The 18,245-nt window shown below is 33.7% G+C and overlaps 1 protein-coding gene across 1 annotated transcript in view; it reads left to right on the top strand.

Annotated features, from left to right (window-relative positions):
* The window catches only part of LOC106459571 (homeobox protein EMX1-like), a 35,364-nt gene extending 21,081 nt beyond the window's left edge, over positions 1 to 14,283 (top strand). Inside the window, exons 2-3 of the mRNA XM_022386074.1 lie at positions 8,029 to 8,192; positions 13,540 to 14,283. Coding sequence (XP_022241782.1) covers positions 8,029 to 8,192; positions 13,540 to 13,767 — 392 coding nt within the window. The 3' untranslated portion in view covers positions 13,768 to 14,283. The remainder of the gene's footprint in view (positions 1 to 8,028; positions 8,193 to 13,539) is intronic.
* The last annotated feature ends 3,962 nt before the right edge of the window (positions 14,284 to 18,245 follow it).

Below are 18,245 nucleotides of genomic sequence, written 5' to 3'. Positions count from 1 at the left end.
AACAAACTTGGTTATCATAAATAAACTTAACAACTGTCAGCAGACATTCTATACAGTGTGGAAATATATGAATAGGTAGCTTAACAAATCATAATATACCTGGCATACGAAAATCGTTCCTTTTTAACATACAGTTCTCAGCCTTTTTGTTGTTGGTTTATAAAAACTTGTTGTTTCCTATGTTTTTATAGTATTACATGCGTGGTTGGTTCACTAATATTTTATTTGTGGCTAAATAATTATAAAAGGCATGATTCATGAAAAGCGCCCTCTAGCACAAATCAGATTACCCAAGCCGGTGTCCGCAGCATGACATTTACTCAACTTGAAACCAGCTATCATAAATGATATAATTCAAAGCTATTAAACTACAACTTTGGTATTGGGAAAGTAGCGAGAAGAATAATAGAATAAATCTTGGTGGAATTTATTTCTTCGCAATTAACATTTTATGAGCAGTCTACTACATGTATATGGTTTTCTTCCATATTCAGTTTGAAAATTTTCTTATTAAAACGAGTAATATTGTCATGCTTAACCGTTCATCTGCATATCTTTATGACTAATTACTATCGTTATAGATATATCGAAATTAGAAAACAGTGTGCTTTTCATCATTTTATTTCAGGTATTTAAAACCATCTTAACGTGTATCCAGATAACACAATCACATTTAAATTTTTAAAGTTCATTAAATTGCGGAATTAAGCATTTTTTGGGAATTATTAAGTTTAGATTTTAGTCAAGTTTGAGCATTCATACTTCAAATAGCGCATAGTTTAAATAGTACCTGAAATGTCTATATATTCTGCAGATGTCTAGCTTATAAATGTGAAGTTATAAAACCTGTTCAGCATAAAATAAAACCAGATTTTATCATAAAATAATTCGCAGAGTGGTTTAAAACGTTTGAGGGAAGAGCTCGTAAACTTCGATAGTTTATAACCATCTAATATCTTTATTCACCTTTAGCGCAAGGCTCGAGGAAAACCCTTTAATGAAAGTCTTCTGACATTACTAATAAAACAAAAAATACTGAGATCCTCAAGTAAACCAAAGAGCAATTACGGCTTGATCTTAGAGAGCTACGTTACTAGAAACTTAGTGACGAAAAATAAATAAATACAATTAATTCTAAATATATGACTGAATTCTAAAACTTTTTAAAAAACTAGCGACAAATTGATTACTGTCATAGTTGTTGACAGCACTCACTTAGACTAGAAAACAGAGTGAGTTCTTTATTAAGAACGGAAAGTCTTTTCATCCCCTTACAGACGAAAGACACCGTTTAAATGTCTTAGAAATTTTGTGATTTTACAATGCAAAATATTTGACTTTTAGTGAATTAGTAACACAGACTGTTAACTGTGATTCTGAGCTTTATCATTTCCCATCAGCCCAGGCAGACCGATGATAGTGTTGTATATGAGAGAGGCAGAGTATCGTTTATATGTTTATATGCACACCTCTCCACTCATTCATACCGAAAAAGTGCTTGAGGTCATTTTACTAGAACTATAATAAAATTGTACTTGTGTGCCAATTCCGGTAATTTTAAGGGGACCAGTCAGGACAAAATCACTGCCATAAGCCTGGAAGCTACGCAGAGTTTGAACCCTGAAGCACTGTGAGTTAGAACTCGTATATCAGCAAAGAATAGCGTCTACACTAGATTGAAATGATACAATTGTATATCATTGATTGCAACATATCAGCATTTCTAAACATATATTTTGTATAATCGTTTGATATAAATAAGATAGCTTTATGTAACTAATAAGGTTCACCTTGTCGTAAGTAATTAATTATTTATTACGCTTAAGTTTAGATGCAACTAAACTGCTGCTAAAACTATTATTTATGAATTAACCGTGTAACAATCATAAGGCATCCTTACACTCTCCAACAGACACGTGTTACATTAAGCACGAACATACATAAACCTTTGTATGAATAATGTGGAATAGAGATGTTACAAACGTTAGTCACCTATAGCAGTTGGATACAAGAAGAAAATGATTTAAGACATTTATGAATCCAAGTTATACAATATTAACTTTTGCGATTTTGTTTTCTCTTTACTGTACGAGAAAGCCAAATGGAATATGTACGCTGCTCGTACAGAGTATAAGTATTGTTTGTTTTTGAATTTCACGCAAAGCTACACGAGGGCTATCTGCGCTAGCCTTCCCTAATTTAGCAGTTTAAGACTAGAGGGAAGGCGGCTAGTCATCACCACCCACCGCCAACTCTTGGGCTACTCTTTTACCAACGAATAGTGGGATTGACCGTCACATTATAACGCCCCTACAGGGAAAATTAGTAACTCCTCATAGGAACTATACATGAAAGTAATTTACTGCTCATTGGTTCAGTACAACATGTATTGCAATAAATATCACAACCACAATATCCAGAAGAAAGGTTGTTTTTTTATTAATGTCTAACGTTCACCTTCCGCTTTTGTCAAAGGTCATGTGTCGACTTTTGTCGTATATATATAATGTGTACTGTTAAGAAGGGTGGAGCCGAAACATTGGGAATTAACATAAAACTTTATTCTAAAGTTGTTGGTAGCTATATCTAATCTCCTCTCTACGTCTAAACATTTAAACCGTAATGAAGTAATTTAGCTGTGTTACTGAGAATAATTGAATGTTCGTAGTTACTGCAGGAAAAAGAGAACTTCCATATTGAAGTTGAGGTAGAACTTGTTTTATTCTACTGATGATTCAACATTTAATGTGACTTATTACATTATTAACTACTAGGTGGAGTACCCGTCTCCTGGACGGAAGTTATGTAAATTTATGATTAATGAAAGGTTGGTTATCTTAGGACATGAAAAGTTGTTTCCCTTATATGTAATTGTAAAAAAAAAAAAAAAACCACAAAAACGACCATAAAAACAGCAAAACACAAAATGTGGAACCGCAACTTTGCACGTATCTCCGCATGGACCCAACAAACCTCCATGCCAAATTTTAGTGAAGATCCATCAACAGCGGACGAAGTAGCGAAAAAAAAAAAACAAAACGCATTGACGCCCATAAAACCGCAAACTGCAAAACTGATAATTTGTACTTATTTCCCCATGGATCCAATGCACTTTCCTGCCAAATTTGGTGAAGATCCATTAACAGGGGACGAAGTAGCGAAAAAAAAACGCATTAATACCCATAAAAACCGCAAAACACAAAATGCAAGACTGATAATTTGAACTTATTTCCCCACGGACCCAATGCACTTTCCTGCCAAATTTGGTGAAGTTCCATCTAGAGGGAGAGAAGTAGTAGTAAAAAACGCGAAAACGCCCATAAAAACCGCAAAGGCAAAATGCAAAACTGAAAGTTTGTATGCACCCCGCATGGACCAAATGAACCTCCATACCAATTTTGGTGAAGATCCATCCACACTCTGTGAAGCAGTTACATGGACATACAACAGACAGTACTATTATATTTAGATAGATTATCATTTTCGATGGTCTTTGTATGTTTATTTCTAATTAAGCACAAAGCTATACAATGGGCTATCTGTGCTCTGCCCACCACGGGTATCGAAACCCGGATTCTAGCGTTGTAAGTCCGCAGACATACCGCTGTGCCACTGGGGGGGGGGGCACCGATGGTCTTAAAAATGTAGATATATATACAATAAATATGTAAAGCGCGAGAAACTAGTAGAAAATTGAAAACTATGCTTGAAAACTAAGACATGTTTTCATGTGAAAACTTTGAATAGATGGAATTTAGCACATGCAAGTTCATATGTATGTCTCACAGCATTTCATTATATTTCTTCAGTTTGTTCAGGGTAAGTGGGGATATACTGTTGAAGGAATAACCTAAATCATAAGTCACAGAAAATAGACTTACTTTGGCAGCTAAAGACTTTATGCTGAGAATCGAATAAACTGTATATATATATATATATTATGCTAAAGTAAAGCCGTTTACAAGCTGAAAATGTCGTCAGACCTCTTTTCTGAACCAAGATGGCAAGAACTGATCAGAAGTTTTAATATTAGTTTTCCAACAGTAAAAAACACGTTTAAACAGGTTATTACCTTCACCACCGTTAACTCTCTCAATTAAAACTAACGCTCCATTTTGCTGCTTGACAGGGGTGAAGAAACCCAATTAATTAACTGAACAACTGAAGCGACAGCTTTGAAGACTCCGCCCCTTATCTGTTTGACTTTCTTGTTCAGCGTGTATCGTGAGACAGCATCCAATCAGCATTTGTGGTGATACGCATGTACAATACATCTAGGGTTGTTCGAACAAAATGTTAATACACTATAAGCCTCAAGAGAGTAAGAAACCGAACTCTTACAATAAGATATACTTGTTAGACGAACATCAATCCAAAACTGTGTTCAGTATCCAAGTATACTTGTTAGACGAACACCGATCCAAAACTGTGTTTAGTATCCAAAGTTAAAAATGTACATTCAAATGGTACACAGGGTAGTTTTGAAATACCGTAAACTATATTTTTGTGTAAATAACTAACTTGACGTTCTGGGAGAATAATTTCTAACTTCAGTCTTAAAATAGGTAACAAAAAATTGATCCTTTTTTAAGTTAAATAATATTTTTCCAAGGAATATATATATATCGACATGGAAAGTTCTGGAGCTAATAAATGACATATATAAAGCAAAATAATTGGGATACATTTCGTGCCTGACAACTCTTTTGCTGTTTTAGTACCTAAAGTATATTATTATTCTAGAACTCTGTGAAAGTAATTCCGTATCGAATAACACTGAAATATATATCACATAATGAGATATTCAACACTGAAGAGGATACTATTGTTAACTGTCTTTATGCAAGAGTTTAACGTCTAATCTTTTAACTCCCACGACCATAGTTGGGCAGATGTTTACAATTAGCTATTGAATTCCTGTATGGAGTTTGATGTTTCTTGTGGGAAAATACTGCGCAGGTTAAGGTACGTTTTCCATTTTTTTAAGGTTTTATTTAACAAATAACTTTGTAAGTAAATTTATTTTTATGGTGAATCAGCCTTAATGACGCTAGAATTCGAATCTTGATCTCCGAAGCTGACAAAGGTCAAATAGCACATTGTGCAGCTTTGGGGTGAAACTAAATAAGTAAACTACACTAAATCTTAGTTCAAACTTGCGAAACTTGATGATGACAAAACCTTGTCGAAACATTGTACATTTGCTGTTATGTTAAACTTATATTAAAGTCTCATTATTAGTCTCAAAGTGGGTTCCTCGTCATCGAATTTCTCCTAGGAATTCAGAAGGAAGAGCTACAGTGGTTGTAAAAGCAACATATCTGTTATGTTACAGAAAAGTTTAAATTAATTCAAATATGTAAACATATTTCAATGACATTGCTTACTAATGTGTGTGTGTGTAAATAGGCCTGGGAAGGTAATTCTTGCTGAACTTTCAACTTTACTTCTTTGAAATATGTCATGTCACATTCTGATTTTCTCGAATCTTACCTGTTCACGAAATTTTACCTTTCTCAGTTTTAAGAGCTCCAACAAATTACGTGACACATTTCAATTCGTTTATAAAGGGCTGTAGTTCGCTAAAGTAATAATTTCGAAATCAGCGGACGTACTGTTGCGCCGTTCCCGAACACAGTACGAGTGTTGGCCCTGGTGTACACGACACGCTTCGCGGCGCATTTACTAAAGCAATCCTGGTCAATTACTATATATCTTAGAGGAAATTTGCGACCAACGCCTACCTCGTGGCAGTTACATGATTACATGGTGATCCTACTAATTCCTAGAAACTAACAAAGTAACTAAACTATTTACCTAAAACAAAAACAATTTATATCTTGTAAATATGATGTATTATTAAGAAGTCTTTTATATTAGTCTTTCCAAAAGTTTTTAGTGAAAAGTCGCCATATTTCACTGAACAAAATATAATACTCTAATGTATATAGTGTCAACTCTGAAATTTAACTCAAAGGTTTCTGAACATACGTTTCTGAAAGCAACGAAAGTGATAATGTAATTTACTTTTATCCATTTTACATAGTAAGTTGTATGCCGGTTTCTGTGGATCTGAATTTTTGTCATTTGAATTTCAGCAAATAGCTAAATCTCTTGACAATTTTTTTTTCCTGTTTGAATGTTCCCGATTTTTTTCCTTTTTATGCCTTTTTGTAAATTTATTTGTATCCATTTGTTTGAGCGGTATAGCCTTTTATTTAATTTTCTAATTACATTTCTATTTTTGCTTAAATCGAGTATTTCATAAACAACAAAATTCCTAATTTTGGTAGAAGAAAAAGAGTAACTGCTCAAATGTTCACCACGGAAGCTATGCAACATGCAACAACGTTTGGTTTTCTTTTATCGGACAGCTACAAGGTTTGGCCGCTTGTTCTGCAGCTTCTCTCTTCGGCTCTATACTTTGTAACGTTCTCAGGCTGGTAATTTTGTATAATATGTTCAAATCTGGACTTGGCTTCATATTTGATCTCGATAGTTGTTATATTTTTAACAACTGTAATCAATTAACAGTACTCCTCTCAAATCTGTAGAATATGCAAAATTTACTGAGTTTTATAATCGATTTACTGAGAGGATCCTTCGTCAGTAGACAAATATTCTTAATATAAGAAAAATAAAATCGATAACACAAAAACTGTAAGAAACTCATATGTTGGCTGGTGTTCTAAGAGTTACTTAACATTAACTTCCAAAAGCAGCAAGCTATGCACTAAAAGAGAAACTAAAAATCAACCTGTCAATTAGTATAGCTAATTAAATACACCCTTCTGACGTTTTTATTGATGATGATAACAATGCATTGTTTCATCAGTTTAACACCCTTGCTGTTAACGATATCTCACTAGGTTCCGCCGGTGTTCATTAATTTGTTCTTCTATTGCTATTCACTATGATCGGGATTAAAACCACTCTTCTCACGAAGAAAATAATTATTTTCGCTTCAACTTTACTTCACAAAGCAATGTTTTTTCGATTTATTTTTAACGAAAATCGACGTTATTAAATGGGCACAATTTTGAATAAATTTTGTATGTTGGGGGAAAAAAATGTCGTAAAGCTGTTAACGTATAGTCTTTGGTATGAAATGTCTATTGTGTAGAATGTTTCTTATACGTTTACCGACATCACTGTAATATATGTTTGTCTTCCCGCAGCATTTCCTGTAAATTAACAGAACGAATGCCGCAAATTAAGTAAGACGGCTTTTCTGTGTTTGTAAAAATGGGTTTGGTTTGTATTGAATTTTGCGCAAAGCTACACGAGGGCTATCTGCGCTGTTTGTAAGAAATCTAAAAAAATATTATCCCGATTATACCAAAATATTTTAATATAAAAATCGTTATGGTTGGAGAAAAAATTCTGTAATTCAAATATAGGTTTTGGGCATCTAAAGACGTAACATGTGTGAAAAAACTTAAGTTTAAACTGTTCAGGTCTCTCTTGACATCAACATGTAACTAGCGACTACGCTTACACATTTTACTCCAACATCAAACTAACCATTCAAGAAAAAGGCTACATATGTATATAAATATCATCAACTTTTATTCCGGAAACCCATGTAACGTAACATGCAGAAGAAGAATACAATTATTTCAGCTGTAACACGTATTTATAGATGTTTCATTTAATAGCTTTTTCCTGTATTTAAACATTTCAAGTATTCTAAACTTTCTACGGATTTTTTGAGAACGTTCTTAGTGATGAAATAAAAATTAGAATCTTCCAAACGTAATTTAATTCTTAACTAGAGAAAGATTTATTTCTCTATGTCCAGTAAACACTTATGTTGGGATTATTACAGTTTCTCTATCTTTATATAAGTTCATTAGACTTGTGATGAGAAAGGTTAACTACAACCAACTAATCAAAGTGTTATCAATTTAACATTTACTGTACGAGAAAATATGACTTAGTTTTTTGATATTTTTGACATTCATGAATTCACGTTTATAATTTGTTTTATCAACAAGACTTTTTTCTAAACTTTCTTTTTTACTACAGGTCCAGATTTTTTACTTCATCCGTTCAGAAAACCGAAAAGAATCCGAACAGCTTTTTCTCCTTCCCAGTTGCTGAAGTTGGAACATGCTTTTGAAAAGAGTCATTACGTCGTGGGAGCTGAAAGAAAACAGTTAGCTCAGAGTCTTAGTCTCACAGAAACTCAGGTGAATCATTAGTTTAGTCTCACAGAAACTCAGGTGAATCATTGGTTTAATATTCAAGAAACTGAAATAAGTTTAGTGGTTTAGACTCATAGAAACTTTAGTGAGTTATCAACTTAATAACAGAGAAACTTAAACTTAGTCTTAATGTCGTAGACCCTCAACTGAGTCAGAAATTTAGTCAATAAAAACATCTGCAAAACATAAGCGTATTCTTATGGAACTTCAACTAAATTTCTTAAAGTCTAACAGAAACTTCGGTTGATCTGAAGAAAACTGCTAAGACATATTACAAAAGAGTCGGGTTTATATCCCTATTGTTCATTTCACAACAATATGTGTAACTAACTTGCTTATTCCATTACTCAGTCTTATTCAGCTCTTGTAAAAAGATATACATACGTCAGTTATGCTTTCTCACAAACTCAAGGTGTAGCATACTCTTAATTTACCAAAATAACTAGCGTAGTGTTTAATTATAAAACTGTAACATAGAACTACGCAAGCATAACTTTGTAAAGCAGGAGATCACCACGAACATTTTATCTCTAAGGAAATCAGTACAAGTGAGATTTTGTTTTTAAATTAAGCAATAATTGACCCTACTGGTTAATCGTGTCTGAAACGGTTACTATGATGAAGTTATATATATAATAAAAAGATCGAGGTCAGAGACTTCCTGTTTTTACTGTCCCCCTCTTCTGTCATAATGTTGGTGTTATTCCTCACCCGAGTTATAATTGTTATAAAACTGAAACATACTTAATAAATTTACAGTATCGTCACAATAATAAATGTTACGTACAATTTGTTACCTAGGTCATAAAAAGCTTGCTATAAACAAGGAAATGGGGTTTTAATACTGTGTGTAGCGTTTTCTTTATGGAAAAATGTAGTTCCGAATCAATGCTATATTGTACTAATGACGCGCCAGTCTGCTGGATTAATGCCATATTGTAAAAACAAGACACGCCAGCATGCTCTAACCAATCAGATGCTGAAACAGTTGGTTATGCAAATTATCTAGATGACAAAAGAGTTGAGACATTCAGCTCTAGGTTCTAAAATCAATCTCCGAGGGCAATTAATCATTGATTCACAACATTATTGACACCTCAAGCCTTTTACAGTTAGGTCGTGCAATAATGTGAACATATATAACTGAGGCAAGTCCGTGTTAATTAATAGAAAACATCGTGTGTTTCGTGAATACGTTTTAAAGACTTGTGCACAAATGCATGAAAGGCACCAAAACCAAGCCTTAAACTCAACCTCAAGATCGTCCTTCTGGTATGCGGTTAGAAAATAAAGGCTGAACCTGAATGCCTTCACTGTTCGTAGGAAATCATGCTTCAAATCTTAACCCGGTACCTTTTATAGGCAGTACTGGAAGTAATAAACTACATTCGCCTGCAATATCGTGGGGTAACAAAGACCCCAAAATACTCGTAATGCGCAATTAGTTGTTCAACCCAAGCAAAATACGCAAATTTACGGTTTTTGAATCTAGTTATGGAGAACGTTCTTTACATGTTCACGACCAATGAAATAGACCTTAATTACAACATGTAAAAGCCAAAAAGAACGCTTTCGTTATGAAGGCTCGAGATATGTAACCACTGATGTCACGTTCTCGTGCCTAGTATTTGGTGGGGCAATTGCCAAAGTCATCAGACTTGAAAACTTTACAGGTTTGTTCATAGTTGATAACTATATAGAAGTCGAATTCTCATAACTTGATTCTGTTAGAAGGAAGCAACGTTTACAGGGAATAATTACATTTTATTGGATTCAGTAAACGGAACGGGCCAATTAAATCGGACTAGAGTTAAAATAAAAAATATGTCTAATTAGGAGTTTCATTATAAAGGTTTTAAATATGTACAGATAATATAAGGAGATTTGTATGTTATTGAAATGTTTGTAAAGTATTTTGAAACACTGATTCATATGATTGATTTTTTTATCGTTAAAATAGTTATAAAATACAGAAATTGATGTTGTTAATTCTATTTGTCGTTTCGGAAGAGAAGTTCGTTAAAATTACGCGTTATTTATGAGTTATCATGTTTTATGAAGACTTAAACGTATATACATATTCATTCCACAGGCTTTTGTGAGTTTTATTAAATAACTATAATTTCAGTAGAATATAAATAGTAGAAATTGAGTTTGGTATTATTTTTTAACCATTTTCAATCTTTGGATAATCTGTAAAGTGAGAATATAATTTGCAGCATGACACGCTCCATACGGCTACCCAGCTGAGATCTAAATTTTATCTAGGAGTAATTGTATATTTTGTATATATATATGTGTGTATGTGTAAAATATAGCAATTGGCTTACTCCACGACCGACAGTTCGCGCCTCAGTGCTGACAACGCGGGTGGGCCTATCTCAGCTTATCTACACGTATCACCAACGTGGTCAGAAAAAGGACAATTGCGTATATAGCCGAAGCAAGATTTGGATCTGGCTGTCAGTCAAAGCTTGTGAGACCTGGACCGATTCCTAACCCTAACCTTAACCCAACTAGAGGGATGGCAATCTCACAGCCTAAGGTCATTTTTCTCGAAGGAAGAACGTTTGATACTATCATTGCCATTCATGGTTGTCACATTCAATCTGTTGCCTTACCATTTACGGTGGCCAGGGGCACGAGTCAAATCACTGTACGGTTTGGTATTTGTGTATTGGTTCGTGTCACGAGTCAGAGTTCACTGTCAAACGTAGCTACAATCTGGTGTCACACGCTTCCTGAAATTTGGGCTGACATAAACACATTGTCTAACAGATTAGAGTAAATATTACTTGAGACCCTTGCATTCATGAGATTCCCCAAAAGAATGTTATTTTATTGGTATACTCGTAACTCTCGCTGATGGGCAAAATCTTGATATTTCCATTAAAGATGTGATTATTCTTAATGAACGATTTACAGACACATTTCTAGTTATTTGTTCACCAGCCTCGTGGTTTATACAAACTATGAAAGACAATGTGACTGGGTGTGTATAGTTTTGAAATAACCTTTCATATGTAATAATATTAATTTTATAAACATAACTATAAAAAAACAGACAATTTTGCTTATTTTCTAGCTTTCTTTAGGACTTTCCGTGACTCAATTTTTCTGTTTGTGGTTTGGTTTTCTTTTCTTACCCAGTGTCTTAGTTCTTGTGTCTGGCAATAGCAATGTGTACGCTTTTTTTTTCCTGCTTTATCACTTTATAAATAAAAAAGAGCTCAGAGCTCCGTGTTTTTAAAGAAATTGGAAAAACGAAAACTAGAAAGAATAATTAGGTTTTAACAGTCACGATTAATATCTTAACGCTCTTCTAGACTGGGTAGATATTTCTCAACGTTGCAGTTTTGAATCTAGAATAATTACAACGAAATCTCTAAAACTACCATTCAGAAACTGCGTTTAATATGAATTACATTTTTGCATTGTTCATGTAACCTAAGAAAGATTCAATGTGAACATTGTCAGTGAACTCTTCTAAAAACAATTGACTCCGTATTTATTGATGCTATAGAAAAGCAAAGGCATGCAAACATCAAATTAAGTAAATACTTTGATTTTAAAGTGATTTTGATTTTAACTTATTCTGCCACTTCAAGGTTTTTTTTTTGTTTGCTTATATATGTTTGTAATTAAGCATAAAGCTACGCAATGGGCTATCTGTGCTCTGCCCGCCAAGAGTATCGAAACCAGGTTTCTAGCGTTGTAAGTCCGAAGATATACCAATGTGCCACTGGGGAGCGCCACGTGAAGGCGGAAACACTTATGTTCGTATCTTATAAACAACTACGTAGGCTGTTAAAAAATCAAAACTAAATAATCATTTTAATGTTTTTAAGATTTAAGGTTATATTTGAGTTTATTCCCAAGTAGGCGTTAATTATGTGTTTCGAAGGCAAAAAATATTGACAAGAGTGTACATATTTACTAGCAACATAAAAGCAAGATCTGAAGTGGATAACATTTTTTATTTTTTGTTGTTTCTTTCTGAAGCTATTAGTTTATAAAGTAAATTCAAAACTATGTTGTATGGTTTACGGATGCCGATTTCTTGCTTTGGAGACGAAAAGATATAATAATTTAAAATGTAGCTTTTTAAACTTTTTGTAAAATATCACAAATGTGATTATTTAAAAATAATTGTTACCGATTGCCAAGAACGTTTTGGTTTAAACTTTGACCGAAAAGAAACTGCCTGCATATAATATGTAGTAATATACGGTTTGGACAGCAGTAAGTTTACGTACTTCCAACGCTAACATCCGGGGTTAGATTCCCTGCGTGGGCACGGCAGATAATCTAATGTGGCTTTGCTCTAATATAAACAAATATACCGTTGCTTGGCATGATGTATGAAACATGTACGAAAGATAACATTCGAACTATTTAGGTATGAACATCGACACTTATTTAACACTAAACTGTATACAATTTGCCTCCAACTATAAATATTGCCTAACGTTAAATTTTAAAAGATTTATGAAATATGTAATAGCGACCCTTAAAAGACCCTTAATAGATAGTAACTCTAGTTAGAAAAATGGCGAAAACCTGAGGTGAATCTGATAGAAGGTTTATCTTCGTCATGTATTGTGTTTAGTTGTGTTGTTTAGAGTAAATTGGTTAAAACTCACATAGTTAACTAAAGTAAATTTCATGAAGTGTTATTTAACTAAAGCTTAACGACAGCATATCAGTAAATTGAGGTGTGGCGGTTAGAATATGACCATGAGGAATTAATTATACGTGTTTTCTCCTCGTTTCCTTGATCTTTAGTAGAATCAAGTTTTATCATTTTTTTCAGGCACATTGTGCTATTACATTAAGAATAAAATACAAAAACGACTTTTTTGACACAATGAAAATAAAATCTTTATTATAAGTGTTAGCCGACTACTTTCGGTAACACTAGCCTTGACGTTAGTAACTGTGTTATCGAAGCTAGTGGGCTGAAATTTCTATTAAATATTTTATCTTTCATTGTACCAAAAAACCAAGTTCCTGTTCTTTACTCTTAATATATAATGTCAAATTTCTATTGTTTTTAGGTCAGTAGATGTTCTCCAGCAATTCTAAACATTGAGCTTTGAAACAAAATCTGTTATTATAATGGACTTAAGAACAACTTAAAAATATTTTCTTGTCCTTATGTTCACATCACAATAAAATTAAATGAAAAATTAATTATGGAAAGTCCTTTCATAATATTAAAGTTTTATATTTTTATGGCATAAAAATTCTTTCATTAAGAAATTTCGAAGAAGTAGAAACGTTTGATAATTCCCATCCATTTTCCCACAGTCAGTATTTTTATTTTCACTAGGTGAAAGTGTGGTTCCAAAACAGAAGGACCAAACACAAACGTCAGAAGCAGGAGGAAGAACAAACAAACAAACACCAACCAGAAGAATTATCGTCTCATAGTTCTGATTCATCTGATGAAATCACTGTCGTAGAAACAAGACCCACAAATATCCGGAAGTCTCCAAACGTAGACCTTGACGATTCTTTTGTTCGCGACCACCCTTGTTCATCATCGCCTTCAAGATGACTTTAAGTGTGGTCCCATAGTGACTTTATGTTGGTTACCTGTATAGTAAAAAAAAAGAGTGGAATGATTTCTATAAGTAGAACACGGATGAATTCAAAATGTTTAATACTTACAATCATGGCGAGGTAAATCATATTCCATGAGAAGGTTGTTTACTGACTGTAGTTGTTTCATCTTCCAGAGAATCAAAGATAAGGTTCTGAAAGATAATTACTACAGGTCGAATTACTGACTTTTCCAAGGTCTTTATATTTATACAATCTAACGCATACACCAAAATAAAATTTCGTAATGACCGAGGACCAATGTATAACGTATGTGCGATGGTTGTGATTAGATTTTAAACAATTTCATGCCCTTTCTTGTCCGTGCTATGATTCTAGCGAGAAAGGAGTCCAATATGAAGGGCGGCCGACTTCCGGTCTCCCTATATCTATACAGACTTAAGTTACGCACGTACAGTGTAGTCTGTTCAAAAAAGAGGGTATCAATTCAACTCCACAAAACATGAATATGATGCAGATGTGTTCGTATTTTTGGTTATTTTCGAGTGCTTGCCGTAGTGAGCCACATAGCGTGTCTTTAATGAAACTACTTCATATTTAGTTGTTTTTATGTTTCAATCATATTTTATCGTAGGTATGAACAGGATGTGCATGGTTGGAACATGTATAACATGAACTACCAACCTTGGCTGAAATAAGTTTAACGGTTTTATATTAGAGCTAAGAATTTTCTCGCAGAAATATTCCACTTGTGTGTACGTATATGTAAATGTATCATTGTGCAATGGAAAATTTCAGAATTCGGCGATATTTTGTTTGACTTCAAACTGTGAATGAAAATCAATAAAGACACCTTAATAAAATAATGTTTGTTTTTAAACTTCGATGCACAAAAGTAACAAATTCGTGAGAATACTTTGTCATCAAAAGCCTGACATTTTAATATGCAACCCAGCGCAACGTTAACTAATATTTATTACACAAAATAAAGAATTAATCACTTATATTTGGAATAGATCTGTTTCCAATTAAGCTTGACTAGCAATCTGAGAGTCGCGGGTTCGAATCCCCATCTCACCAAACATGCCGTGGGGGCGTTATAAAGAGACAGTCAATCCCACTATTCTTACGTAAAAGAGAAACTCAAGAGTTGACGGTAAGGGGTGAGGACTAGCTGCCTTCTCTCTATTGTTTTACTGCTAAATTAGGTACGGCTAGCGCAGATAGCCCTCGTGTAGCTTTGCAAGAAATTCAAAACACACCAAACCAGACGTTGAAACGAAACCATAAAAGTGTTTATCGTATTATTTAGATAAGGCAGTTGTAATTCTAAGAAGATTTCCTATGCCGGTGGGAATATAACATCTCTAACCATACATTTTTTGAAGAAATGAAAACCAAGATGTACAGGATTCGAATCCGAAATTTCATATATCAGACATTTAACCAGTCAACGGCTCAGTAAAACTTCGAATGCTGTACCTATACGTTTTCATTTCATTAAATTACTATCATTGTAATGCCATTTTTGTAGGACGCCGTAAGATCAATCTTATAAAGATATAAATTAATTTTGTAACTTTTTTAACTGCAAAATAAGACAGAGCCGGATTCAAACACGCAACTATAATTACCTAGCAGCTGATTAAAATAATTGAAAAGCTCTACTTAGTTTCCGTTCTCACGGGGAGTTTAAGTGATGGGAAGGATTTTTTTCTATTAAACATCTTGTACAGGTTTGAAACCACTATACAAATAACAGTTTTTGAACAAGTGGTTACAAGTGATACATGAACCTTCAATGTGTACTGAACTGAATAAAACATAATTAAGTTTAATATATTCTTATTGGTTTAGTAACACTAGTATCCTGTTTTACGTTAGATTGTATTAATTATTTTGACTAACTCTAGTTTTCTCACACAGTTATATTCAAATAGCACATTTGTCGCAAGCTTTAAAAAATTCTACTCGTTTTTTTATGTTATAGCTACATCGTAGATTCGTAATGAAATAAATAGCTCAGGATATAGCTAAATTAATTTGGTGATAATTTCTTTCAACTTCTGGTTCACGCAGTTTTTTAACACCTTATTACCAGCACGTATGGCAAGTTTCCAATTTTTATTTATTTATTATTTTGTTTAAGACAATTAAACACAAATGTATTTAGCTTATATTAAAATTACGTTATTAGTAGTATTATTAGTACACATTAATCACAACTTGACAAATGTTTCTTTAAAATTCAACAAAGAAAATCAACCATTAAAGATTTATAGAACCACTTATTATTATTAACAATGTTATAATTAATAAAACATAATTCTACCTAAAATATAAAATAGCTCATTAAATTTTATATATAATAGATATCAACTTCTTAAGATAAAAATAAACAAAAAATATACAAGCTATTCAAAATCTCGGTCAATTGCTTTCATTAACTTTTAACTATAAGAAAAGTTAATACACGTGATATAAAAGTATATTGGAGTTTCTTATCACTAATATTGGTTGGAAGTGCGTAATGTAACATGTAGTGCCATCTATTAATTTATAAGAAAACTAAATGCGAACGATGGACTATATAGATTCCATAATACTAGACTAGAGTAACTGAAGATGTACGTACCATTGACTTAAGTAAATTATATATTTGTTTGTTTCAGCATTTTGCACTGAACTTAACAAATGGATATTTACACATAATCGTTAATGATTTTCAACTCCTAGTCAAAAACACACACACAGATAACTCTTTGGTTACTGTTATCTAATCAAATAGTGGGAATTGACCATCACTTTTATATTACAAATGTAAAAAGTTTTTAAGTAAAAATATTACAAAGTAGGAATGTGAGCACAAAAAATTAAGGAAACAAGGTAGGAATGGGTGCAATAACATTACAGCACTTTGTGGTTTTTCACATGGTGCAACCTTGAAGTGGGTGTGGCCACCGTTCCTCCCAGTCTCACGTCATGAGCATTTTTAAGCTAAATAAAACGTGTATATAGCTAAATTTCTCTGTTATAAACTTGGTTTCAGCAACCAAGTACAGATATATGCATGTAATTAAATTACGTGACCCCAACAAAGTGCATGACACTTTAAGGGGGGTGTTTGATGTCGGAAGTCAGACAGGAAGCTCCAATAGGCATACTTTGCTTATGGGTTTGTTTGTATTTCGCGCAAAGCTACACGAGGGCTATCTACGCTAGCCATCCCTAATTTAGCAGTGTAAGACTAGAGGGAAGGCAGCTAGTCATCACCACCTACCGCCAACTCTTGGGCTACTCTTTTACCAACGAATAGTGGGATTGACCGTCACATTATAACGCCCACACGGCTAAAAGGGCGAGCATGTTTGGTGTAAGGGGGTTTGAACCCCGTGATCCTCAGATTGCGAGTCGAACGCCCTAACCATCTGGCCATGCCGGGCTTGCTTATGGGAGATATTATAACTGGTAAGGGGTGGGCCAAAAGGATAGTAACAAATCCGCTGATTTTTGAAATTTTGAAATTTGTTGAGCATTTAGAAAGGATTAGCTACTGATGACGCTCAAATCAAGTCTATAATTGGATCAAAGTTCAAAGTAAAATATGAAGTAGAAATAGGTAGAATGATGGCCACACCCACATTGAGGTTGTACCTTTTCAAAAACCACCAAGTGTTCTAATGTTATCCCGCCCATTCCTATCTTGTTTTCTTACTTCTTGGTGCTCCATTCCTACTTACTATATATAAAACGTTTTACACTTGTCTAATAGCTTTTTTGGTACTAAGTCTCGAGAGTGACTGTGCTCTAGGCCTATCCTTCTCGTAGCTTTTCTTTGTGCTAAGTCTCGAGAGAGACTGGACTCTAGGCCTATACTTCTCGTATCTTTTCTTAGAGCTATCTATCGACATTTCTTGGCTTTTGCTGATATCTTTGCTACAATTTTTCTTTCATCTAGCCAGAGTGGCAGCCTTTTCTTTGGCTCTATCAATGGCTAAGTCTTGTTTTGCATATTCAACATTACTGTTTCTAATCTTATCTCTATTCTCGCAGTAACGATCTCTTCACATGTACAAAGTATTTTCAAGGTTACAAACACAAGATTTTCTCCTTTTCTTTAGTTTTGTTTCATTGAAAGCCATATTTTAAAAATTGCACTTTTTCAAGAGCAACCTCAGATGTCAATAGGTCACACTTTGTTTGAAAACAATACAAATGTAAATTATACAAATTCTTGTTCTTGTTTTAAGTCCAGAGCACTCGAGCAAAGCCATGTCAAACTTTGGCAGTGTTGGCGTTCGTCCTCATGTAGGACACTCACGTCCTAGGCACCGATTGCTATGATAGAATTGCTTTGTCCAACACAAATCCGTCGAGTCAGACATATAAAACTGAAAACTTCGCTTTCAAAGGTTAGATCATAGTTAGAACCTAGATCTAGAGAATCTACATAGTCCACATTTTTTATCCTAC

This window comes from Limulus polyphemus, unplaced genomic scaffold (genome assembly GCF_000517525.1).
Source record: "Limulus polyphemus unplaced genomic scaffold, Limulus_polyphemus-2.1.2 Scaffold630, whole genome shotgun sequence".
Lineage (NCBI taxonomy): Eukaryota > Metazoa > Arthropoda > Merostomata > Xiphosura > Limulidae > Limulus > Limulus polyphemus.
The sequence above is the reverse complement of the archived record's forward strand: the minus strand, read 5'-3'. Positions and strand labels throughout refer to the sequence as shown.